At 48.1% G+C, this 26,558-nt stretch overlaps 1 protein-coding gene across 1 annotated transcript; it reads right to left on the bottom strand.

Moving 5' to 3' along the window:
- Positions 1-977: 977 nt before the first annotated feature.
- CLDN7 (claudin 7) lies at positions 978-24,581 on the bottom strand. Its single transcript, XM_028752009.2, has 4 exons — positions 24,277-24,581; positions 7,692-7,856; positions 3,413-3,497; positions 978-2,051 (listed from the first exon to the last, which is right to left on the bottom strand). Exons 1-4 carry the CDS (start codon positions 24,497-24,499, stop codon positions 1,883-1,885), a joined length of 642 nt encoding a protein of 213 aa, XP_028607842.2. The 5' UTR covers positions 24,500-24,581; the 3' UTR covers positions 978-1,882.
- Positions 24,582-26,558: the final 1,977 nt, after the last annotated feature.

Here is a 26,558-nt window from a genome sequence, read left to right as displayed (position 1 = left end):
TTGGACCTCTGAGAAGTAGAAGCATGCATATGTACTCAGTACTTGGTTTGGGCCACTTTGCATGTCATGAGTCTATCTCATATATTAGTTTCACCTTTTAAGTTGAATTACTGAAATAAATGAACTTTCCCACAATATTCTAATTTCCCAAGTTTCACCTGTACTCAGCTCAGTGTGCAAGTTGCTTAGGTTCTTTCTCTGGGACTAGATGCAAGGATAGTTCTTGGACAGTATTAAGGGACTTACAAGGCGGCTAGACCACACTTCCAGTTTAAGAGCAATGAGCTGCTTTGTATTTTGCAACATTTATTTTGTAACTTGTTTCAGGCTGTTTATATACGAGAATGGTTGTGCAATACCATGTCTCTTTGGCAATATTGAATACAAAAAATGTGTGCATTAGGAAAAAGTTCATGCCGATGAATTTTCATGAGGACTGGCACCCAAAACACAAGTCAAACTGAAGCCCGCTTTTGTCCAAAACATTCTTGTTTATTATGTACAAAAAAATATCAATTCCCAGCAACACAAAGACAATTAATAATAAAAAATATGCGCACGCACACAACCTTAAGGAGTCTTAGTGCTTTAAATAAGGCCACATTTAAAAATCTAGGAATACCTCCTTTCTTGAAGACCGGCAATATTTTCCCTCCCCCTTTTCCCATGCAATTAAAAGCAAGTATTTAAAATCTATTAAAGCAAGCAGATATCTCCAAGTATAGAAAAGTTCCCGACACACGATTTAGGGGGCGTTTACTGGGAAGTTTTTCGCGGTGGGGTAAAGTGAAGGCTTGAAATTAACAGGCCCCAGATTAGAATGGCCATTAATATCGGTAATAGGAAATAGGCAAACAGGTTGTTTTTCCAAAGGCCTCTGAGAGCATTGTATCTTTGTAGGTTGTGGTCAAATGTTTTCACCAGAACCCTAGCAAATTTATGGGGTGGTGGTGTATATTTGTGTGTGTGTGTGTGTGTGTGTGTGTGTATTTGTGTGTGTATAAAATCAGGGGTATTTGCGCACACAAAGACCCACCAATGATTTCTGCAGCAAAGCAAACCTTCACACTTGCCTCTAACACCACACGAAGCAATTAGGGTCTAATCCTGTCACCCTCAACACTTTCCACCATGCAGAACAGCCTTCCTAATACAGTATAAACCATTTCTACTCGCCCCAAAGTGAATGTTCTATATACTTACACACAGTTACAGATATCACTGGGGGTTTTCTAGTAGGGCTCCATTCATTCTCCCCCCACCCGAAAAAAAATATATATGATTGTACGACAGATAGATGTAAACACCCCAAAGAGAAACGAGCCGTTGTTTTAAAGCTCAATTTGCTGGTGTTCAACGACCCAATACAGACGCACAGTTAAGTGCTGAATTCTCCAGTCTTCCCAGTTCAGGAGCTGCTTTCAAACAAACGTAAGGGAACTGGGTCCTGTGTTTTAGTTCTGTTGCAACTATATATATGTCCCTGAGTAATCTTTTTAAAAAAATTATATTTATTTGGGAGTCTGCGGGGGTGGTAGGTGGAGAAGAGAGTTCAATTAACAAATTATCTGTGTGTGTCCCCCTCGTTCCAATAAGTCGGCGTGGAAGTGTTGTGTTTACATCATCATACATTAATCACTTACGATCATTCCTATCCATTAGGCAAAAGAATTACACCGGGAAATCGCAAGCTAGCAAATAGCATTATTTAGTAAAAAAAGAAAAAGAAAGCTGGTGTGAAATGAGGAAACATTTAAAAACGCCTCTCTCGGGTGGGGGAAGGAGTCGCGGAGGTGGTCCCAAAAAGTTCAGGGTGGTCTTTCCACACCTCTGGTCCAGGGGTATATTAGGCGTGGGGGAAAGGAACTGTCAATCAAAAGCACTAGACATATTCTTTGGAGCTGGGAGGTTTGGAGATGGGCTTCCCCTGGGGGTACTGCCGCCCCCTGTAGGCGGTCTTCCCGGGGCAGGAGCAGGAGAGGAGCCCGCCCCCTAAGAGCAGCAGGGCAGCGCCCCCCCAGCCGATGAAAATGGCGTATCCGAATTCGTACCTGCAAGGAGGAGAAAAGTGAATCGTCAAGATGCTCCATCGGGACAGTTTATGCACACATTTTTCTTTTTGAACTTATACAAACTGGGATAAAAATTGCCACTTATAAGGCTTGATGGAAAAGGGAAGATCTTAAATAGGTGTTGGAAAGACAGGTATTGCACCTGCCTGGTATTTAGCAGGTGGAGTTTTCTAAAATGCACATAAAGGTAAAGGGACCCCTGAACATTAAGTCCAGTCATGGTCGACTCTGGGGTTGCAACGCTCATCTCGCTTTATTGGCCGAGGGAGCCGGCGTACAGCTTCCGGGTCATGTGGCCAGCATGACTAAGCCGCTTCTGGCGAACCAGAGCAGCGCACGGAAACGCCGTTTACCTTCCCGCTAGAGTGGTACCTATTTATCTACTTGGACTTTGACGTGCTTTTGAACGGCTAGGTTGGCGGGAGCAAGGACCGAGCAACGGGAGCTCACCCCGTCATTGCGGGGATTCGAACCGCCAACCTTTTGATCAGCAAGTCCTAGGCTCTGTTGTTTAACCCACAGCACCACCCGCGTCCCTAAAATGCACATACATCTAGCATAAATCACTGGGAAATGCAATCCTGGCTTGATACAAATATACTAAAGCCGTTGCGGAATACAGTGGTCCCTCGGTTCTTAAGCGCCTTGGGACTCAAACAACTCGGAACCCAAACCCGGAAGTAAGTGTTCCGGTTTGCAAATCTTTCTCGGAAGCCAAACATGCTCCGTTTTGAATGCCACACTCCCGTTTTGAGTGTTACGCTGAGGTCTGTTTTTGCTATTTATTTTGCGTTTTCGTTTTCGCGGCCTTTTCCTTTTGTTTTTGTCTTACTGACAAATAATTTTTCTCTTACTGACAAATAATTTTTTTATACTTCCCCAGCCACTCTGGGCGGCTTCCAACAGAATATTAAAATACAGTAATACATCAAACATTAAAAGCTTCCCTAAACAGGGCTGCCTTCAGATGTCTTCTAGAAGTCTGGTAGTTGTTTTTCTCTCTAACATCTGGTGGGAGGGCATTCCACAGGGCCGGCGCCACCACCGAGAAGGCCCTCTGCCTGGTTCCCTGTAACTTGGCTTCTTGCAGGGAGGGAACCGCCAGAAGACCCTTGGCGCTGGACCTCAGTGTCCGGGCAGAACGATGGCGGTGGAGACGCTCCTTCAATTTGATTTAAATCAAATCCACCCTGTGCTGGATTATTTAGCATAGGGGTGGGTGGGTGGGCAAGGTTTTGATGAGGTGAAGGAATCAGAGAAGCCCAGAGCTTGTGGGGTTTGGGGGTCATTCATCCCTCTCCACCCACCCACCCACCCGCCGCCTCAACCGGAAAACTCACTTCGCATTTGTCGGCACCATGGTGTTGTAGAAATCCCTCACAGTCTGGTGCCCGATCCACGAGCAAGCAACAAGTGCACACAGCCCTGGGGAAAATAAGAAAGAAAGAAGGTAAGTATGATAAAATAATTTATATAACAGCTTCTTTCTCCTCCATGGTGTTCAAGCCACAGCCTGGAAAACTCAACAGTTCCATGCTCAACTTCGACATGCTTAAAAAGGAAGCCGTTCGTATTTTGCTAGCTACAAAGTGGAAAACCCAAGAATTACCAACGATGGAAGAATGGCAGGTGAAGATGATGGATTTTTTGGAGCTAGCCGACCTGACCGGAAGAGTCTGTGACCAGAAGGAGGAGGAGTACCAGGAAGAGTGGATTAAATTTAATGATTACTTAGTTAAATATGTTAAATTAACTGAAAACAGCTTGCAGATACTTAATTGGCTTAGGATTTTATTTCTGTTAAGTGATGAATTAATATGTTTAATTCCATAAGGTGAAGTTCTAAGGATGTTAATGTTTAAGTTAAATTTTACAAGAACTGTGATTTGGAAAACCGTTAAAAGGACATGCAATGAAATTCAACCAAGGGGAAGCGAGGAAGTCACTTAACAATGTTAGTAAGTGTAATTTTCAACAAGGTTATGATTTATGTTTGTTTGTCTTATGTGTGTTTGTTTGTTTATAATGTTGTGAAAACCAATAAAAAAAATTGGGGGGGGGGGAGGAAGCCGTTTTGAGTTCGAAACCCATAATCTGTTCTGGATGCTTTAAGTCAAGAGCCACAGCGGGGGTTGGACTAGATGACCCTCGGGTCCCTTCCGAGGCCACAATTCTACGATTCCTTTGCTAGTTCAGTTCATAAAGAACATGGGAAGAGACCTGCTAGATCAGGCCAGTTCCCCATCAAGTCCAGCATCCTGTTCTGACAGGGGCCAACCAGATGACTATTAATGGGAAACCCACAAGCAGGATTCGAACTCAAGAGCCCTCTCCCCTCCTGCAGTTTCCAGAAACCAGCATCACTTCCTCCGACTGCGCAGGTGGAGCACAGCCATCCATAGCCCTCGCCTCCTCCATGAATTGGCCCGGTCCTCTTTTAAACCCATCCAAATTGGCCTCCTGTGGCAGGGAGTTCCACATGCTGCACATGCAAGTTCGTCCAAATGACCCTCGGAAGTTTTATCCCCCCAGCATTCAGGATGTTACAAGCTGCTGCCCAGAAGTTTTAAAAAAAGAAAAAGATATTTACGACTTTATAGACTCTTTGAGCCCTTTATGCTCAAATATCCTAATTGTTTGCAGAGATAAATGCCACTCACGTGTGTGCATGTCTTCTTTTTAATCTTTGTTGGAAGCCGCCCAGAGTGGCTGAGGAAACACAGCCAGATGGGCGGGGTACAAATATATATTATTATTATTATTATTATTATTATTATTATTATTATTATTATTATTATTATTCCCCATTCATCTCACACAGAAGCCACTTTAAACAGTCACGGCTTCCCCAAAAAGAAACCAGGGACGTGTAGTTTGTTAAGGGTGCTGAGATTTGCCTCGTACAGCTACGGTTCCCAGAGTCTGGGAACTCTGGAAACTACAGTTCCCAGAGTTTGGGAACTGTTCTATTCTGCTTTGGAAGGACACCATGTGGAGTCCTGTGTCCAGTTCTGGGCTCCCCAGTTTAAGAAGGATGTTGACAAGCTGGAACATGTGCAGAGGAGGGAAACCAAGATGATAAAATGCTCTGGAAACCAAGCCTTATAAGGAAGGGTGGAGGGAGTTGGGCAAGAGATACGATAGCCATCTTCAAACATCTGAAGGGCCGTCACCTGGAAGATGGCGCAAGCTTGTTTCCTGTTGCTCCAGGGGGTAAGGAAGGGGTGGCGCCGTGGTCTAAACCACAGAGCCTCTTGGGCTTGCTGATCGGAAGGTCAGCGGTTCGAATCCCCACGATGGGGGGAGCTCCCGCTGCTTAGTCCCAGTTCCTGTCAACTTAGCAGTTCAAAAGCACGCAAGCGCAAGTAGATCAATAGGAAGGTAAATGGCGTTTCCGTGCGCTTTGGTTTTTGTCGCAGTGTCCCGTTGTGCCAGAAGCGCTTTAGTCCTGCTGGCCACATGACTGGGAAAGCTGTCTGCGGACAAACGCCTGCTCCCTCGGCCAATAAAGTGAGATGAGCGCCGCAACCCCAGAGTCGCCTTTGACTGGACCGAACGGTCAGGGGTCCCTTTACCTTTACCTTTTAAACCACCTTGAGATAGTTTAAAATATAAAGTGGTGTAAGAATGAAATTAATAGTAATACAGTCCCTGGAAAAGACCCTGATGTTGGGAAAGATGGAGGGCACAAGGAGAAGGGGATGACAGAGGACAAGATGGTGGGACACTGTTCTCGAAGCTACAGTATGAGTTTGACCAAACTGCGGGAGGCAGTGGAAGACAGGAGGGCCTGGTGTGCTCTGGTCCAGGGGGTCATGAAGAGTTGGACACGATTAAACGACTAAACAACAACAATGGCACCGTATTTTTCGCCCTATAGGTAAAGGTAAAGGTACCCCTGCCCGTACGGGCCAGTCTTGACAGACTCTGGGGTTGTGCGCCCATCTCACTCTATAGGCCGGGGGCCAGCGCTGTCCGGAGACACTTCCAGGTCACGTGGCCAGCGTGACGAAGCTACTCTGGCGAGCCAGAGCCGCACACGGAAACGCTGTTTACCTTCCCGCTAGTAAGCGGTACCTATTTATCTACTTGCACTTTGTTGTGCTTTCGAACTGCTAGGTTGGCAGGCGCTGGGACCGAGCAACGGGAGCGCACCCCGCCGCGGGGATTCGAACCACCGACCATACGATTGGCAAGTCCTAGGCGCTGAGGTTTTACCCACAGCGCCACCCGCATCCGTTTTCGCCCTATAGGATGCACTTTTTCCCCTCCAAAAATGAAGGGGAAATGTGTGTGCGTCCTATGGGGCGAATGCAGGCTTTCCCGGGCTTCTTGCAGCTCTGCGCCACCCTCAGGAGCCCCGCGCGGCTTCGGAGGCTTGCAGATAGCAGGCTGTTCTGGGGGCTGGGGTTGGGGGAAGCTCGGGCTTCCCCCGCGCCTGCCCCGTGCCTGGGGAGGGAATTTTTTTTTTCTTTGTTTCCCCCCCCCCCAAAAAAAATTAGGTGCGTCCTATGGGGCGGTGCATCCTATGGGGCGAAAAATACGGTAAATTTCATTTTTGGGGGGGGGGGCTGCCTAGACATTCCATTGTGGCGCCCCTGGCCCAGGTTCAAAATGCTGTTGAGCGATTAGCTTATATGTCTGAGTTTCTAACACTGATTCCTCTCGCCGCTTTCTGCCGCCCTCCCTTGAGATGGGCACGGTATTCCCTCCTGTATGACAACATCGCTGCTTCTGCACCGCCAAAACAAACAGCCTCTCCCCATTCCACAGATCCAATTTGCAGCCTCCCTTCAATAGATGCTTTCCCTGCAAGAGCGGTTGCAGAGCTCAACCCTCCTTTCCACCAGGCTAACTGGAAGGTGACCCAGAAACTGCAACTAATCCAGAATGTGGCAGCTAGACTGGTGACTGGGAGACCACATAACACCGGTCCTGAGAGATCTGCATTGGCTCCCAGTACGTTTCTGAGCACAATTCAAAGTGTAGGTGCTGACTTTTAAAGCCCTAAATGGCCTCAAAGGCCCAGTATACCTGAAGGAGCGTCTCCACCCCCGTCGTTCTGCCCAGACACTGAGGTCCAGCTCCAAGGGCCTTCTGGCGGTTCCCTCCCTGCGAGAATCCAAGTTACAGGGAACCAGGCAGAGGGCCTTCTTGGTGGTGGCGCCCGCCCTGTGGAACACCCTCCCACAGATGTCAAAGAGAACAACAACTACCAGACTTTTAGAAGACATCTGAAGGCAGCCCTGATCAGGGAAGCTTTTAATGTTTGATGTATTACAGTATTTTAATATTTTTTTGGAAGCCGCCCCGAGTGGCTGGGGAAGCCCAGCCAGATGGGTGGAGTATAAAAAATAAATTATTAATTATTATTATTATTATTATTATTATTAAGGCTATGTTCTTGCCTCCAGAGTCAGAGGCATTGAGATGCTTATAAATCCCGGTAGCTGTAAACGGCAGGAAGGGAGAGGGCTCTTGCGTTCGAATCCTGCTCATGGGTTTTTTCCCCTTTGGGGCTGGCTGAGAATGCCCTCCCCCCCTTTTGCACTGATCCAGCGGCCATTGTTCTTCTTAGGCCCACACAGCAGGAAACGGGCCGTTCCTAGACCGACTTACCTGCAACCATGAAGATTATGCCTCCTGTCATGGCAATCCGAGCCTTCGTCACCTTGTCCTCGCTCCCGCAATTGGTGCATTTCATGCCCATGGTGGCGACGCCCATGCCAATCGCCCCCAGGACCAGGGAGACCACCATCAGTGCCCGCGTGGCCTGGCGAGACGCTGCAAAGATAAAGGGAGGAGATTCAGAAAATGCGAATGCAATGCTTTCTCTGCAACAAGGCTACAATTTACTGTTTCCCCAAAGTCTGGCAAAGGATTTCAAGTTCATTTTTTTATCCGCCCAGGGACTGTTCGATTGCTTTTTAAAGGTACTGATTTAATTCACAGCAAACACTTTCATTTTTCTCTGCTTTAAGCACCAGCGCACAGATATTTCACGGTTTTAAAAAAAGAAAAACAGCTGGGTTGTATCGCAATCGTTTGCCGTTTGCAAAATAGAGACATTTAGGGATGCGTGGCTCACTGGGCGCCGTCGATTTCTGGAGTGAAAACTTAGCTGGAGACAGTAGGTTAAAAACCACAAATTTATTCTGATTATTAATACTGGCAGACTTATAAATTATTAGATGAACACAAATAGAAGTTAAGGATATTGCAGCTGTTGTATAAGGAATCGTTATTACAATAGGAATGTAATGGGATTAAATAAGGGTTTGGGAGCGGAATTAAAGTAAATTATCAAACCTTCAATTCTACCACTTAAATTATGTAATTGGGTATTTGACTGATTGATACTGGAATTTATATTATAACTTGGTATTGATACAATGAGGCGTATATTGGAGGATTGTTACTGAAAACTAATAAAAATTATTTTAAAAAAAGACACACCCACAAATTTAAAAGGTGTGGCTCTTCTTTTTTCCAGGTCTGAAATGGCACCAGTAGTGAAGGTAAGTGGAATCAAGATGCGTTGATATATCACCACACACATCAAAACCACATGTCTTTTTATGAGGACGGAAGCAAAGCCTTGAAGCATGGAGACTGCCTCACCCCAAATATTCCCACTCAACTGCTTTAATCTAAGGAACTGGAACTGTCACAGGCGCAAGATCATCCACACTTGCAAGAAATCAATCTTTAAGTGTGGCAGCACCTGCCCTCGAACTCAGGTCCCACTTTCGGGCTTCCCACAGCCATCTGGTTGGCCGCTGTGGGAAACGGATACCCGGCTAGATGGCAGAGTTCTTCAGATGGTCTTAAACAGGGGTCAGCAAACTTTTTCAGGTCCACCGTCCCTCAGACCTTGTGGGGGGCAGGACTATATTTTTTGGGGGTGAGAACAAATTCCTATGCCCCACAAATAACCCAGAGATGCATTTTAAATAAAAGCACACATTCTACTCATGTAAAAACATGCTGATTCCTGGATCATCCGCGGGCCGGATTGAGAAGGCAATTGGGCCGGATCCGGCCCCTGGGCCTTAATTTGCCTACCCAGGTTCTTAAGCCCCACTGATCCTCTGTCGGAGAGGATAAATTGCAGCCCTGCCCTTTTACTGCTACCGTTTGAATGTTTGAAACCGGAGAGTTTACTCACGGCCCGTCCCTTCCCCAGGTAAATACCAGGCGTGCAAGTTTCGAGAAGTTAAACAAAGCAACAAAAGGTCTTTGCAGCAATTTAAAAACATGACTCCGGTCTGTGAGTCAGCGTGGGGCACTTTCTTGCTTCCTCTCCCAGAGCCAGGAAGCTGTCCGCATATGTCCCAGGGTCACCAAGGTCTAATCTTGCCCCTTTCTGAAATTTATTTGTCGGTGCGTGCTTTTCTTTTTGCAAAGAGTAAAATAAAATTGCCTAACTGTGACAATATATGTTGGAAATGTAAAGAAAAGGAAGGAACCTTTTATCATATGTGGTGGACCTGTCCCAAGGTGAAAGACTTCTGGGAAAAGATTTATATGAATTGAAAAAAATGTTGAAATATACATTGATAAAGAAACCAGAGGCCTTTCTTCTTGGAATAACAGGTTTGGAATTGCCCAAGAAAGATGTTCAATTATTTTTGTATGCCACAACTTCTGCCCGTATTTTGTTAGCTAAAAAGTGGAAAACCCAAGAATTACCAACGATAGAAGAATGGCAGATGAAGATGATGGATTTTTCGGAGCTAGCCGACCTAACCGGAAGACTCCGCGACCAGGAGGAGGAGGAGTATCAGGAAGAGTGGAAGAAATTGAATGATTATCTAGCTAAATTTGTTAAGTCAAATTAACTGAAAACAGCTTGCAGATACTTAATTGGCTTAGGATTTTATTTATGTTCAGTGATGAATTAATATGTTTAATTCCATAAGGTGAAGATTTAAGGATGTTAATGTCCAAGTTAAATTTTATAAGAATTGGGATTTGGAAAACCGTTAAAAGGACAGGCAATGAAATTCAACCAAGGGGAAGCGAGAAAGTCACTTAACAAAGTTAGTAAGTGTAATTTTCAATAAGGTTATGATTTATGTTTGCTTGTCTTATGTGCTTGTTTGTTCGTTTGTTTATAATATTGTGAAAACTAATAAAAAATGTTGACCAAAAAAAAGAATAGAATAAAATTGCGATGAAGGGGTTTTTCTCGGCATGGCATAGGCCGTGCCCCAATGGTGAAGCGGCAGTGGCACTCACCCTTCTCCTGTTAGGAAACGCTCGGGGGCAGTGGCGTAACATGGGCTGCTGGTGCCCGGGGCAAGGCAGAACGCGGGAAACAGACGGAGCGCATACGCACATTCGACCCAGGAGATCGCGGTCGCAGAGATAAGAAATGAAGAGTCATTCCACTGTCTGCAGAGAAGTTACTTCCTGGAGAAGCCATTTCCGACAGAGCCCAGCGACGAAAGCAATCAAACATATCAAGGCGGCACTGGGTGTCAAAATTTTGCACCGCTAAGAATTTGCCGCCCCTGTGCCCCCCCCATGCTACGCCGCTGCTCAGGGGGCGGGAGACAAAAAATGGGGGTCAAGGACGGTCAGTTGGGTGAGAAACGCCCCTATTTTTCATCGGAGGAATGTTGGAAGCTATTAACGGAGAAATCTGAGGGTTCCCTTGGACAAAAAAAACAAGGACACCAGCCAGGAATACCAGAGCAAAACAGCAGCCAGTAGGCTTGGTCTTTATTGAAGACTGTCGCGACGGGACTCCCCCCTGCCACAAGGTGGAACAAGATGGAAGCCCCAAACAGAAGAAGACCCCAACTTTTATTAGCTACTAATCCCCCATGCAAGGGACGTGGGTGGTGCTGTGGGTTAAACCACAGAGCCTAGGACTTGCTGATCAGAAGGTCGGCGGTTCGAATCCCCGCAACAGGGTGAGCTCCCGTTGCTCGGTCCCTGATCCTGCCAACCTAGCAGTTAGAAAGCACGTCAAAGTGCAAGTAGATCAATAGGTACCGCTCTGGCGGGAAGGTAAACGGCGTTTCCGTGCGCTGGTCTGGTTCGCCAGAAGTGGCTTAGTCATGCTGGCCACATGACCCGGAAGCTGTACGCCGGCTCCCTCAGCCAGTAAAGCGAGATGAGCACCGCAACCCCAGAGTCGGCCACAACTGGACCTAATGGTCAGGGGTCCCTTTACCTTTACCTAATCCCCCATGCTACACCCTAAGACTACATCATGACTACATCATTGACACATCACAAAGAGGAGGGGTTCAGAGAGGAGTTGTGGTGGTAACCTGAGTGTCTTGTCACCTGTCCAGTTCCTCCTTTCCCCTTCCCCATGATTACATTCCTGAGGACAAAGAGGAGTTCACTGTTTTCTGCCCCCAGAGGGAAAGGCTGGTCACTGTCCTTTGTTTCAGTCCATACTGAATCCACTTCTGTATGCAGGTACTTTGTGAGTGTAATGATCTTCTGTCTAGGACCATCAAGGTTGGCATGCCAACTGGGTAGGGCTCCCGCTTGGGGGATTATGGTGGCCTTGTGACAAGGCTCCCGCCTTTGATAGTCCTTCCTTCATGGTGTAAAATAAAAGTGGAACGGCACAGATCCGATGTATGGCTGATTTTCTATGAATTTATAACAGAAGCGTCATGTATGTCGTGTGTGTGTGTGTGTGTGTGTGTGTGTGTGTGTGTGTGTGTGGTGTTTGTACAAACTGAATGATTGGGGGGGGGTTCCTGCAAGAAAGCTATGCAGACACAACCCTGCCCTTCCTGCTTTCAGCCTTTAATGACTTTTGTTGTTGTTTAGTCATTTAGTCGTGTCCGACTCTTCGTGACCCCCTGGACCAGAGCACGCCTGACCCTCCTGTCTTCCACTGCCTCCCACAGTTCGGTCAAACTCATGCTGGTAGCTTCGAGAACACTGTCCCACCATCTCGTCCTCCGTCATCCCCTTCTCCTTGCGCCCTCCATCTTTCCCAACATCAGGGTCTTTTCCAGGGAGTCTTCTCTTCTCATGAGGTGGCCAAAGTCTTGGAGCCTCAGCTTCAGGATCTGTCCTTCCAGTGAGCACTCAGGGCTGATTTCCTTCAGAATGGAGAGGTTGGATCTTCTTGCAGTCCATGGGACTCTCCAGAGTCTCCTCCAGCACTAGAATTCAAAAGCATCCATTCTTCGGTGATCAGCCTTCTTTATGGTCCAGCTCTCACTTCCATACATCACTACTGGGAAAACCACAGCTTTAACTATACGGACCTTTGTTGGCAAGGTGATGTCTCCGCTTTTAAGATGCTGTCTAGGTTTGTCGTTGCTTTTCTCCCAAGATGAATGACTTTACTGTTTGCTAAACCCATTGACTCGCGCTTGATTGGGGGCGTGGATGATTCTGAGGTTGGCAGTGCAAGGTTCCTAGAGGTCACGAACCCTCTACTGGGGTTAAACTCTACAGTACTGGAGGGAGTGGGGCAGACTGACCCGGACCACCCTTCCACAAACCTGGTGCCCCCCAGCTGCTTCGGATTGCAACTGCCAGCAGCCGCTGGGGGGCACCAGGATCTACAGCCAGGCCCCGATTTTCGTTGGCTTTTTGCCAAGGAACAACCTGGTAGGTTAAAAAGGGATTCAAAGTCTAAGCCACTTGCTAGCAGGACCTATAAAGCCACACCTTGCTTAACGCTTCACGGATTCAGCAAACGAGCTGTCGTAAAGGTAGGAGTCGCCGCCGGACTCCTGGGTTCACGGAGAGAGCCGAGAGGAGCAACCGAGGGCCTCCGCCTTACCTGCCTGCCACCACACAATGTTCAGCCGCCCAGCCAAAAAAGTCCTGCCCCATTTTGTGACTCAGAGGGGCGCTGGCATCTAAAGGGAAGGGGAGAGTCTCAACAGATTCCTCTCCCCGCCCCGCCAAAAATTTATATAAATCAGGTGATTTGAGGCAGATCGCACAATCACTGCAAGGTCACCACCGGCAGTGCTAAAGGTGCCATTTTGCTCTTGTCTTTTAGTGTGGCGTGGCAGTAAACTTTGGAACTCCCCGCCAATTGATTTCAGAAAGGCGCTCGTGCAGTTCGCTTTTCGGCGCTGCTAAAAACAGGCATATTCAGATGTTGAGAAAGTTGCTGCGAGTTTTCATCTGTTTTTAGCCTGTTGTAGTTTTGTAAGCCTTAAATTAGTGCTCTTTATTCTTTGTACTGGTATTTTAAATCTTTTTTTTTTAATTGCTTTGAGCATTGTTTTGTTACAATCGGTGTGTAAATCTTGTGAAATGAGATGAAAATAAATCTTGTGGAAAGCTAAGCATTCTGTCTCGTCTCACTGCTAATTAGAAGCAATTTTACAAAAAGGACCCCCCTTTTTCTAAAAAAATGAAAGCTACCTGAAAAGCATGGTTAAACCACAGAGCCTAGGACTTGCCGATCAGAAGGTCGGCGGTTCGAATCCCCGCGACGGGGTGAGCTCCCGTTGTTCAGTCCCTGCTCCTGCCAACCTAGCAGTTCGAAAGCATGTCAACGTGCAAGTAGATCAATAGGTACCGCTCTGGCAGGAAGGTAAACGGCGTTTCCGTGCGCTGCTCTGGTTCGCCAGAAGCGTCTTAGTCATGCTGGCCACATGACCCGGAAGCTGGACACCGGCTCCCTCGGCCAGTAAAGCGAGATGAGCGCCGCAACCCCAGAGTCGGTCACGACTGGACCTAATGGTCAGGGGTCCCTTTACCTTTGCAGCTTATTATGTTCCTATATGTCTTTGTATCAGAAAAGCACCTGGCCAATTCGGTTGGCAATAAATATTGCTGCAAACATTCCTGAGATCATAGTCTTTCCAATGAGTGGCTCCTGTCCAGGTCTGTTAATTGTCTTACTTTAAATGTTGTGAGGATCCTATGCCCTTTTAAAATGTGTTTTTTTTTGGGGGGGGGGGTTATTGGGTTGTTGTTTTTATTTTGATTGTGTATTTTGTGGTTTTATATTTTGATTTTATTCTGTGAACCGCCCTGAGACCTCCGGGTATAGAGCGGTATATAAATTCAATAAATAAATAATAATAATAATAACAATAACAATAATAACTTCTGTTGTCTATGCTCTGGTCACCTTTAGGTTAGATTACTGTACAGTGGTACCTCGGGTTACATACGCTTCAGGTTACAGACTCCGCTAACCCAGAAATAGAGCTTCAGGTTAAGAACTTTGCTTCAGGATGAGAACAGAAATCGTGCTACAGCGGCGCGGCAGCAGCAGGAGGCCCCATTAGCTAAAGTGGTGCTTCAGGTTAAGAACGGACCTCCGGAATGAATTAAGTACTTAACCTGAGGTACCATTGTAATGGGCTACACAGAGGGCTGCCTCTGAATACAGCCTGGGAACTTCAGCTGGTGCAGGATTCAGCACATGTCAAACTAAAGATGTGGTTTGCCTTATTCGATGTCCATGTAATTGATTGCACATAGGTTCCACCACATGAGCAGCCGGGGTTCCCACATACAAAATGCCATTATGGAGGCATGTTTGGTCGAACATTTTATTTCCCATAAACATTTGGACGCAGATTTATCATTTACAGTATTAAGGGTAAATCAAAAGAAATTCAGGATGAGGCAAGATTTTGAATGGCGGCTATGTCAACAAGAAACTCGTTTCCTTTTTCTGTTCAAATCAATTCATCCGGGGGGGGGGGGGAGTTGACTTTGTTTCATTTAAAAATTGCTGCATGCACCATTTATTGTACACTGGACGCTTGGGTTGCGAATGTGATCCGTGTGGGAGGCATGTTCGCAACCCACAGCGCCGCATCTGCGCATGCACGGGTTGCGATTCAGTGCTTCTGCGCATGCGCAAAGCATGATTTAGTGTTTCTGCACATGCGCGAGCGCCGAAACCCGGAAGTAACTCGTTCTGATACTTCCAGGTTCGGTGCAGTGTGCAACCCGAAAACGCGCAACCTGAAGCGTCTGTAACCCGAGGTATGTTTAAATCACTTAATACTATTCCTCCGTATATTTGTTTTTCATGGGTCTACTTTGTGTTTGTTTCTGTATGCTGTATATATGCCATACTGTTCCTTTAAGTATATCATTACTGGAAACACCTGTGGCTTACTTTACATGTCCTGTGCAATTGTGTTGCTAGTATCAGCAGCTACACAATCTAGTGTTGAAAAATATCAAGTATGTGCCTTTTTATATATATTTTGTATATTCTGCTTATACGATGTGTATGCAGGTAGCTCAGTTTGGTTATCATTCATCAGTTGCATGCCTTGTATCTTATTTCCAGCTGATGAAGGCTATTACGAAACAGTAGTATCATTCCAGAGATACTGTCCTTTTGAGGCTTTTGAGACGTCTTCTGTTGCAACTTTTGAAAGGCTATTGTGAGACTGTCCTTAGACATCTGTTTTGAACACACGGTCCTCGCTACCACTCTCTTATTTTGTACATATGAACTTTGATTGGCTTATTCCTACAATTTGAATGATACCATTGTTCTATTATTATTTGAATGATACCATTATTCTATTAGTAGTGATGTATGGAAGTGAGAGCTGGACCATCAAGAAGGCTGATCGCCGAAGAATGGGTGCTTTTGAATTCTGGTGCTGGAGGAGACTCTTGAGAGTCCCATGGACTGCAAGAAGATCAAACCTCTCCATTCTTAGGGAAATCAGCCCTGAGTGCTCCCTGGAAGGACAGATCCTGAAGCTGAGGCTCCAAGACTTTGGCCACCTCCTGAGAAGAGAAGACTCCCTGGAAAAAACCCTGATGTTGGGAAAGATGGAGGGCACAAGGAGAAGGGGACGACGGAGGATGAGATGGTGGGACAGTGTTCTCGAAGCTACCAGCTTGAGTTTGACCAAAGTGCGGGAGGCAGCGGAAGACAGGAGTGCCTGGCGTGCTCTGGTCCAGGGGGTCACAAAGAGGCGGACACGACTCAACGACTAAACAACAACAACTATTAGCCTATGTGTTGTGTTTGTGTTGTTGTGATTGGTGCAGGATTCAGAGCAAGGTGGTTTGAGGCTATAACACCAATCCTGGCTTGACCGCAATGGCTGCCGAATAGTTTCTGGGCCCAATGCAAAGTGCTGGTTTTGATGTATGAAGCCTTAAACAGCTCAGGACCACCTCTCCCCATACGAATCAACCCAGATTTCCCTCTGAAGCCCTCCCTTGTGTACCCACCCCCTCCATTATAATAGTAATAATAATAATAAAATATTATTTATACCCCGCCCATCTGGCTGGGTTTCCCCAGCTACTCTGGGCGGCTCCCAACAGAATATTAAAAACATGATAAAACATCAAACATTCAAAACCTCCCTAAACAGGGCTGCTTTCAGATGTCTTTTAGAAAAGTCAGATACAGTGGTACTTCAGGTTAAGTACTTAATTCGTTCCGGAGTTCCGTTCTTAACCTGAAACTGTTTTTAACCTGAAGCACCACTTTAGCTAATGGGGCCTCCGCGCAATTTCTGTTCTCATCCTGAAGCAAAGTTCTTAACCCGAGATACTATTTCTGGGTTAGCGGAGTCTGTAACCTGAAGTACAAATGTAGTTGTTTATTTCCTTGACATCTGGTGGGAGGGAGTTCCACAGCGTGGGTGCCACCACCAAGAAGGCCCTCTGCCTGGTTCCCTGTAACCTCACTTCTCGCAGGGAGGGAACCGCCAAAAGGCCCTCGGAGCTGGACCTCAGTGTCCGGGCAGAACAATGGGGGTGGAGACGCTCCTTCATGGGAGATCTGGAGCAGCGGTTCTCAACCTGTGGGTCCCCAGACGTTGTTGGACTACAACTCCCATCATCCCTGAGCTCTGGCCTTGCTAGCTAGCGATGATGGGAGTTGTAGTCCAACAACATCTGGGGACCCAAAGGTTGAGAAAGTCTGATGGAGGGTGGCAACACAAGAAGGGCCTTTTCGCTGGTGGCTCCCTGCTTAAGGAATACCCTCCCTTTTTAAGCTTTTTGCTTAAAATATTCTAAGTCGCTCTAAGTTGCCACATCAAAAAAACAAAAACAGCCAATCGATTTAATTTAGAAAAATAACAGGCAGGGAGTTGGAAGGTTTAGGTGCTGCTGCATGAAAAAGACCCGATTCCTTCTGACGGAGAGACGAGTGTTACGTTGCACCCATAACAGTGCCGTTTTTGAACTGCAGTGCCTTTTCAGTCCTTCTCTAGGGGAAATGGAGGCAGCGGAAGAGAGAGAGAACAGGAAGACTTGGAGAAACTGAGTGTTTTGAAAAGGGACTTGCACTTTCACGGCAAAGTTGATATAGGGATTGATCGGAATCCGGCTCGGCTTTGCCGCACCCTTTCCCTTTCTCCTCTCCTGCCTCCCTCCCCGCCGGACCAGGGGGGGGAGGTGACATCACCCCTCCCTCAGGACAGGTGCGCACGCAGACCTGCCCAGGTGCCACAGACGACGACACACACCAGCCAACCAGCAGGCGAAACAAAGGGTTTCATTGAAACCAGCGCAGGTGGACAGAGTTCAGGGAAAGGGGTGGCGTAGGCAGGAGCTAGCGGCTAAAGCAAGCCTTCTACAGGGAGGGGGAAAGGTTAGGCCTGGAGCCAGGAATCCTGGCTGCTGTTGCTTCGTTGGGGGCCCCCTTCTGTCTCCCCAAAAAAGCCGAGTAAAGGTTCTTGCTCTCGGCCCCCTTCCTCTGAATCCCAGCTGCTGGGAACCACAGGAGGGGAGAACGCTCTTGAGGTCGTATCCTGCTTGTGGGTTTCCCAATGGGGGACATGCTTGGCCACTGGGAGAACAGGACGGGCCCCCTTGGGCCTGATCCAGCTATAGGGCACCCCTAAAGTAGATACCGCCCTGCAGCCAGGAACCTCTAATCGCGTTTCCTCAACTTTTTTTCTGCCTAGCTGCACCCCCAAGCTGCGTTAGACCCCATAATACTCTTCCCCTTTCCCCGCCGATCCACTGGGAAAACTTATCTTCCCGGATCTAGTTCTCAAGGCTTCCTTCCTGGAAAATCTGGGAGTTCCAAGTCCTCTACCTTACGCAAAGGGATCTGTGAAATGGGCACAAAAACCAGCCGCCTCCCCCAGGATGGAGACGCAGCCAGTTACCAAAACAGATTTCCAGATTCCTGCTGCTGCCGCCGCCGCCCCTTCTTCCCGTGACCCCTGCGGTTGCGTGAGCAAAGCAAGTTTGTTTTCTCAAACAATGAAGGGCGATAAGATTATCAGGCACCCTTGGCGCTGAGGTCTGGTTTTATAAACAGAGGCCGGCCCGACTCAGGTATACAGAGATGGAAGCCAAAGCAGATCGCCCTGGTTGTGGAACCCACTGGATCCCAATTCCAAGAGAGGATGTCATAAGCCACACCCAAAACCTGGCGCCCTCCAGGAGCTTGGGGCTACACTCCCAAGCACCGCCTTTGGGGGGGGGGGCGCAGAGGTGAACTGTGGTCCCAAACTTCCCAGCTCAAAGGGGCTTCAAACCTAGAATCCTGGTTTCTAAAGCCTTCCTTTAAACTAACCAGGTCAGCTTCCTTCTTATACATAAGAAGAAGTCCAGGTCTGGAAGGTGGCAAGCCGAGAACGGGGCCTTTTCTGTGGTGGCTCCTCATTTATGGGATGCTCTCCCCAGGGAGGCTGACCTAGCGCATCCTTTAAGCACCAGGTGAAAATTTTCCCCTTCGGTCAGGCCTCGGGCTAATTGGCATCCAATGTCCTTTTTAAATGTGTGTGGTGGGGGATTATTAGGTTGTCTTCATTCTTGTTTCTATTACATATTTCCTGTTTTCTTTATATTGTTGTGAACTGCCTTGAGCTCTACAAGCACAAGGCGGCATAAAAATTTAATAAATAATAATTAAAAAAAGAAGAGGAGCCGTGCTAGATTTTTGGCCCATGACGGGAAACCCTCAGACGCAAGAGCCCTCTCCTCATTGGCTATTGGGAGCTGGAATCCTGAAATATCTGGAGGGTCACAGGTCCCCTCAGCCTTGCCCTAAAAGATCCCGGGTACCTCCAACACCTGCTTCCTCACCAGAATGGAAGGTATGGTAGGCCTTCGCTGGTCCTACCTGCGAAGACCCAAAACCTTTGGCTTTCCTACTGCGGCACATGTAATCAGCGTTCAAAATTAGCCAGGCGCTAGGCACATTTTAGGGACGCGGGTGGCACTGTAAGTTAAACCACAGAGCCTAGGACTTGCCGATCAGAAGGTCGGCGGTTCGAATCCCCACGACGGGGTGAGCTCCCGTTGCTCGGTCCCTGCTCCTGCCACCCTAGCAGTTCGAAAGCATGTCAAAGTGCAAGTAGATAAATAGGTACCACTCTGGCGGGAAGGTAAACGGCGTTTCCGTGCGCTGCTCTGGTTCGCCAGAAGTGGCTTAGTCCTGCTGGCCACATGACCCGGAAGCTGTACGCCGGCTCCCTCGGCCAGTAAAGCGAGATGAGCGCCGCAACCCCAGAGTCGGCCACAACTGGACCTAATGGTCAGGGGTCCCTTTACCTTTACACATTTTGCACCTGGCTATCGGCCACCTGTGACCAAGTAAAGTTGCCCGGTTGCCATCCTGACATCTCCACCATCTGTGAATCCTCAGCAAACCTTAGCAAACCTCCTCTGTCATATTTTATCTGCACAATCAGAACGGATTTCAGGAACCAAAAAGCCATACGACTTTCGAGCCTTCAGACCCCAAAATGGCAAATGGACGTTCTGTTTCGGTGGCCGCCCCCCTGGTTTAAGGAGCCACTTGGGGCCTAGATTATATACCCAAGTTTCTAACACTTCGTGTAATGAGATGTTTCAGGTGCGCGGCTTCAGATATCTGCCAAGCTACCCGCTGTCTCCTTCTTCAAAAGCGAAGAAAACTGCTCCTCTCAGTTGACTGGTAGAGAATGAGACTCTTAACCTCGGGGTCGTGGGTTTGAGCCCCACATCGGGCAAAAGATTCCTGCTGGAAGGGGGTGGACTGGATGACCCCGCTGGTCCCTTCCGAGTCTACAAGTCTGTAATTCCATGGCAATCTTCGAACAAGAAACAATGGTTTCACGGAAGAGAACCAATAACCAATAACCATTAATTCTGGATGCGAGCACTCCTAAAAGCAGTGGCACCCTCCAGATGTTCTGGACCACGACTCCCATGAGCCTCAACTAGCATGTAATAATAATAATAATAATAATAATAATAATAATAATTTATTTATACCCCGCCCATCTGGCTGAGTCTCCCCAGCCACTCTGGGCAGCTCCCAATCAAGTGTTAAAAACAGTACAGCATTAAGTATTAAAACCTTCCCTAAACAGGGCTGCCTTCAGATGTCTTTTAAAGATAGGATAGCTGCTTATTTCCTTGACATCTGGTGGGAGAGCGTTCCACAGGGTGGGCGCCACCACCGAGAAGGCCCTCTGTCTGGTTCCCTGTAACCTCGCTTCTCGCAATGAGGGAACTGCCAGAAGGCCCTCGGCGCTGGATCTCAGTGTCCGGGCTGAACGATGGGGGTGGAGACGCTCCTTCAGGTCTACAGGACCGAGGCCATTTAGGGCTTTCAAGGTCAGCACTGACACTTTGAATTGTGCTCGGAAACGTACTGGGAGCCAATGCAGGTCTTTCAAGAAAGGTGTTATGTTGTCTCCCAGTCACCAGTCTAGCTGCCGCATTCTAGGGGCTGATAGTCTCCAGGGCAAACTGGTATAAAAAGCCCCCCCCCCAAGAACAGACGGGAACGAGATGCACATTTGGGGTGGGGTGCGATGTGTGGGGAGGGCAGGCAGGAGGGAAGTGGGGCCAGAGTGCAATCTCGACTCCGAGACGGAAGCCATTTTGAGCCTGGAAACACTCAGCCCTGAATCACTATTGACTTCCAGGGACATTCAAAGCGCAAGGCGTCTCTCGCCAGAATCATTTCCCAACCAGTTCCCTTAGGAGAGGAGGACGACAACAACCATGAAAGCCAGCAGGCGGGAGCCATTTCCCCCTCCCAAATCTCTCTTTAAAAGGGGGGGGACCCACCCTGTGTCCATACGCTGTAGCTTTAAAGCACATTCTTTCCCTCAAAGAATTCTGGATACTATAGTTTCCCCCGACAGGGTTATAATTCTCAGCAGCCCCTGAAACCACAGGGTCCAGAATTGTTTGAGGGACAGAAAGGAGATTCAAATGCGCTTTAAAGGTATCGTGGTTCAATTCTGCCCCTCGTTTATAGAATATTTCATCGCCGCCTTCAGCACTTCCTCCTTCTAAACCCCCTGCTCTGCTTGTCGGCTATAGACACAGTTTATGCCGGATTCAGAATCTCAGGTGTATATTATATAATAAAATCGTAGAGTTGGAAAAGACCCCGGCAGTCATCTAGAGTCCAATCTGCAATGCTGGAATCTCAGCTAAAGCATCCATGACAAATGGCCATTCAACCTCATGAGTTTAATATATATTATATATTCCATGCCCTCAGAAATCTGGACTTAAAAACCCTTGCTCTGTCTTCTGTAGGGTGTTCAGCACAGAAGGAAAGCCTCTCCCACCCAGCCTGATTTAAACTGTAAGCGCCTCGAGGGCAGAGACCTCTCTGGTTTCGCCTATCAAACTCCGAAAGGCAGCCATGGATACGGACCATAAAATAAATTCCCCCTTTCCTGCTCCACCTCTTTTATTTTTAAGAACAAGGTCAAAGAGACCTGGGAGGGCCGCGAAGCGGCAGGTGGTGACAAGAGAGCTGGCCTTTTGTCATTCTTCACCCAAAAGGTGTGGCTTGAGAGAGAGAAAAAACCCAGAAAAGTGACCCAACCAGTCCAAGTGGTTTCAGGAAAGGAATTTAGGCAGAAAAGGAGGAAATAAGCAAAGGGGAGAGTTTTGAAGTGGGTGGGTGGGTTTTTTTAAAAGAAGTGAAAGCAACGGATTTGGAAAAAGAGGACACACAGAAGAAGGAGAAAAGGAAGAAGAATATTTAGTGTTGGTGTTTCTAACACACAATTTTTTTTATTAAAAAAAACAAGATGTGGCGATCTCCACCCTCTTTCTGTTTGGAGAAGGAGGGGTGGTGCGATCATTGTGGCCCAGTTGTCTAAACAGAGATTTAACAACTTCTTCCCCCTCGATAGCTTCCTTTTTCCCTGCCCGCCCATAATTCAGTTTGCACTGCATTTAATCCCGGTTTAAGACGATTCATAGTCCCACGGGGCTTAACAGGGCTGTAAGATCAGGTAAGGCCGAAAATCCATCCCTTCCACTATACAGCTGGGAAAGACACACCAGTTACTAATTTAGGGATTCCAAGGTATAAACCGGAGGATTTGGCTGGAAGCGGGGATAAGAAAAATGTGTCTCCCGTAAACACAATGTTATAAATACAAAACTGGCCTTCTGGGTGTTCCTTGCTTTTCTAATCTTTACTATACGTTGCAAAAAACAAAAACAAAAAAAGGAAAAATGAAGTTTTGGGGTCTTAAAGGACCACTGTTTATTGGCCATATAAAAGGCTTGATTTGAACCCGGATCTTGGGCCCAAGAACCATTTTGAATGTGAAAGGAGAAATCAGTCAGTTCCTGCTTGTCAAACACAACTAATCGACAGGATTAGAGAAAGGGCATTTCAGAAGATGAGCAAATACATTTCCTTTTGTCTCCTGAAAGCCTGTAAAACCCAGTCCCCCTCGCCACCCAAATATCTGAATTGAAGGGAGGAATTTAAAGGAGGGGGCTTTTCTCACTGTCTGTCTGTCTCCCTCCTTGGGGATTGGGGGCTGTTTCTTTTGCCCACCCCTCACCCCAAATCTTCCTTTCGCAACAACTAAACAGAAAGACAAGCAGAAAGGTCTGGACGGGAGAAAATTCAGGCTGCGGTCCGAAGGAACAGAGACCATTTGCAAAGGAAGATGTGGGCAGGGACCCCAATGGACAGAGGAGATGCTTGGGGGTTTTGTGGCTGGGAGGGGGCCACAACCCACACTCCAAATATCTAAAGAAAGGGAGTAAGGGAAGTTTCCAGACAAGGCCAAAATTATTTCTGTGTGTTCCTCGCGGGGAGTGTTCCTGGCCTGGGTTGGGGCTCCCTGTTCCCTGAAGTGTGGGATGGGGAAGACGACAGTTTGAGTTAATCAGTAGCCAAGGGGGCGAAAGGGCAACGAAGAATCGAGCAGGTAAAAAGCCTTTTTTTCCCCCAGGAAGAAAATGGACGCCTGCTGCTCCCGATCTCTCCCCTCCAAGCACCGAATTCAACTTCCCAAACTGCAAACCGCCCTGAGAGCTTGCGACAATGGGCAGGATATAAGAATAAAACACCTTCAAGGTTTGGGGAGTGGCCCCAAAATGTAATTTTGTGGAGAGCTTAGTCTGTTGCCCCAAAGACTTTCTTCTTCAACCTGGGTCACCCCAACTTGACCCTCCTGCCCCACCCTCCTTCCTGCCCTTCCAGCCCCACTGCAAACTGCCCCTCCTTTTCTGCCAAAGGCCAAACACGCCCCACACCTGACCCACAACGGCGCCCTTCCCGCTCATCTCACAACCTTGCGCTTTCCTTGTGGTTAAGAAAGCCCCACATTCCCTAAAAACGTATCCATTCCCATCAACTGCACCTTGCCCCCCCAAAGAAACCCCCATCTCCCCACAGCTGGAATTTACAAACTCCTCTTTTCATGGTGTGACCCACATCTCCAAAAAAACCACTCCTTTCCTGACACACACCCCAAGAAAAAACACCACCTGGCTCTCTCCCCTCCCCAGTCTCGGCCCCCAATTTCCTTTTGGTAACCCTCCTACTCGTAAGCAAGCCGTTTTTCACCACGGTTTTCCATTTGAACGCCGCAAGACCCTCCCCGGGACCTCAGGGCGAAGGGCGGGTAATACAGAAGTAACCAAACCAGCGTTGCGCAATGATTAGAGCGCCGGTCCTGGGTTCGAATTCCGATCACTAGGCACGAAGTGGGGGCGATGACCTGGTGCGGGGGGGGGACGAGGACCGGGGGGGCACCGCCCTCTCTCAGCCTCACCTCCTTCACAGGGGGGGGGGGCTGTGGCGAGGATGAAATGGGGAGCAAAACTGCGCGCACCGCTTGGCGCGCCTTGGATAGAAAAGCGCATCAGGACAAAAGGGGGAATATTATCTCCTCCTTTACTATGGAAGAAATAGATTTATTTCCCCCCGTTCTGAACAAGGTCCTGCTCTGAAGTGGAGGGCAGGACCCTCCAGCTTCCCCCTTTCCAACCCCCCCCCCCAAAAAAAAGTAATGTAGTCCGCCTGGTTACTCACAGTCGAGGCTGAGGATGGAGTCGTAGTTCTTGCATTGCATCTGGCCCGTGCTCTGATACACGCACTCCATCCAGAGGCCCCTGTAGAAGGCTTGCGCGGTGATGATGTTCGCCCCGGAGAAGGAGGACATTTGCCACTGGGGCATACAGGTGGCCGCCAGCGCGGCGATCCAGCCCAGCAGCGACAACGCGAAGCCCAGCAGCTGCAAGCCCGAGTTGGCCATGGCGCAGGTGGGAGAGAGAGATGGAGACGCGCGAGTAGAAGCCCGAGGAATCCGGCGGGAGCGAGCGGCTAGAAGCGTACCTGCGCGCCAGGTGAGCGCACCTGTATTTATGCCCTAGCCGCCACCTCCTCCCCCTCCCCCTCCCCCTCCTCCTCCGGGTGGGGGAGGGGCGCGTGACATCAGGGGAGGGGGAGGGGTGTCCGCAGAAACCGACACCCAAGGCCACCCTCGCCCGTTTCCTGGAGAGAGAGACAGAGAGAAACTTTTCCCTTCCTGGGGGGAAAAAATTAGTTTTTGTTGTCTTGTGCAACAAAACAAGAGAAGCAAACAAAATTACACATCGCGTCACCACTTTCAATTCATAAGTCATTTTCAAGGCTGGTTTGCATCCAGTCTCTTTCTCTCTCGCCTGCCTGAGTTGGGGCGCAGGCAGGAATCCGTCAGGTAAAGCCACCACGTCGTCGTCCCCATTGCAGTTTTTCCCACACACACCTCCTCAAATAGACATTCGGATGTGCAGCCCTGAGGAAGATCAGCTCTGAAAGCAACATGCAAAGTGCTCACTATTTTGACTTTCTGAGTTGCAGCGCAGGTAGAAATCCAACAGGTGAAGCAGCAGCCTTGCCAGCAACAGAATCACTCGCAGATGCAGTTCTCATCCATGGGATTTTATTTATTCTTAAATGCTTACAGAGGTTGTCAGTAAGAAAGGTCCGTCAGTGAGGACTTCTTTGGCCTGGAAAAACAGAAGACACAACCTCCTGCTGTGTGGTAGAAGAAAGACAGTGTGGTGTAGTGGTTAGTGGGTCAGACTTGGACCTGGGAGACTCCATGGAAGCTCCATGCAGACCCCTCCTCAGAACTGTTTTTCCTCAATGCCAGTTTCCAAGGTAACAGGAAGTTGATGGAAAATAATCATTTTCAGGGGGTTCGTGGACCCCAGAAGCCCATCCCTTAGACCAGGGGTCAGCAACCTTTTTCAGCCATGGGCCGGTCCCTCAGACCATGTGGGGGGCCGGACTATATTTTTTGGGGGAAATGAACAAATTCCTATGTCCCACAAATAACCCAGAGATGCGTTTTAAATAAAAGGACACATTCTACTCATGTAAAAATGGACTCATGATTCCTTGACCGTCCGCAGGCTGGATTGAGAAGGCGATTGGGCCGGATCTGGCCCCCGGGACTTAGATAGCCTACTCCTGCCTTAGACCCACGTAGGGGTTCACAGACCCAAACATCAAGGATGGGTGAACAGGAAATCATTAGTACTGTAGAACAGGATGATAATTACGGAGTGTTAAAATGTGAAGAAGGCTGATCACCGAAGAATTGATGCTTTTGAATTCTGGTGCTGGAGGAGACTCTTGAGAGTCCCATGGACTGCAAGAAGATCAAACCTCTCCATTCTGAAGGAAATCAGCCCTGAGTGCTCACTGGAAGGACAGATCCTGAAGCTGAGGCTCCAAGACTTTGGCCACCTCATGAGAAGAGAAGACTCCCTGGAAAAGACCCTGATGTTGGGAAAGATGGAGGGCACAAGGAGAAGGGGACGACAGAGGACGAGATGGCTGGACAGTGTTTTCTCGAAGCTACCAGCATGAGTTTGACCAAACTGCGGGAGGTAGTGGAAGACAGGAGGGCCTGGTGTGCTCTGGTCCAGGGCGTCACGAAGAATCGGACACGACTAAACAACTAAACAACAACAACAAAAATGTGATTTTGAATCTTGAAACCAAATAAAGCATTCATATATGTATAAGATAAGCTTTGCCCTCAATCGCCCTTCGACACCCAGTCTTAACAAGGGAACTTGCAGTGCACGGTAATAATAATAATTTATTATTTGTACCCTGCCCATCTGACTGGGTGTATAATGAGAACAGAGTGTGCATCTGAGCATGCACAGAGTGTGTTTCTCTGCAGGTGCTGCTGGCTTGCTTAAGACAAAACCATCAGTTGTGGTTGTGCTTTCACGAGAGCTGTGTGGGGAAGCACTTTGGACAACTAGCAGTGAGGCAGTGAGTCACGTTTATAAGGACACTCTTGTCAGCTCATG

The sequence above is a fragment of the Podarcis muralis genome, chromosome 13, assembly GCF_964188315.1.
Source record: "Podarcis muralis chromosome 13, rPodMur119.hap1.1, whole genome shotgun sequence".
Taxonomy (NCBI): domain Eukaryota; kingdom Metazoa; phylum Chordata; class Lepidosauria; order Squamata; family Lacertidae; genus Podarcis; species Podarcis muralis.
Note: the sequence above shows the minus strand (reverse complement) of the source record. Positions and strands in the feature narration are given on the sequence as shown.

Coding starts and splice junctions, on each gene's coding strand:
- CLDN7 (XM_028752009.2), bottom strand. CDS start 24,499: ATGGCCAACTCGGGCTTGCAGCTGCTGGGCTTCGCGTTGTCGCTGCTG. Junction 7,857..24,276: donor CTCCATCCTCAGCCTCGACT/GTGAGTAACCAG, acceptor TTATCTTTGCAG/CGTCTCGCCAGGCCACGCGG. Junction 2,052..3,412: donor ATGGTGCCGACAAATGCGAA/GTGAGTTTTCCG, acceptor TCCTCCTTGCAG/GTACGAATTCGGATACGCCA.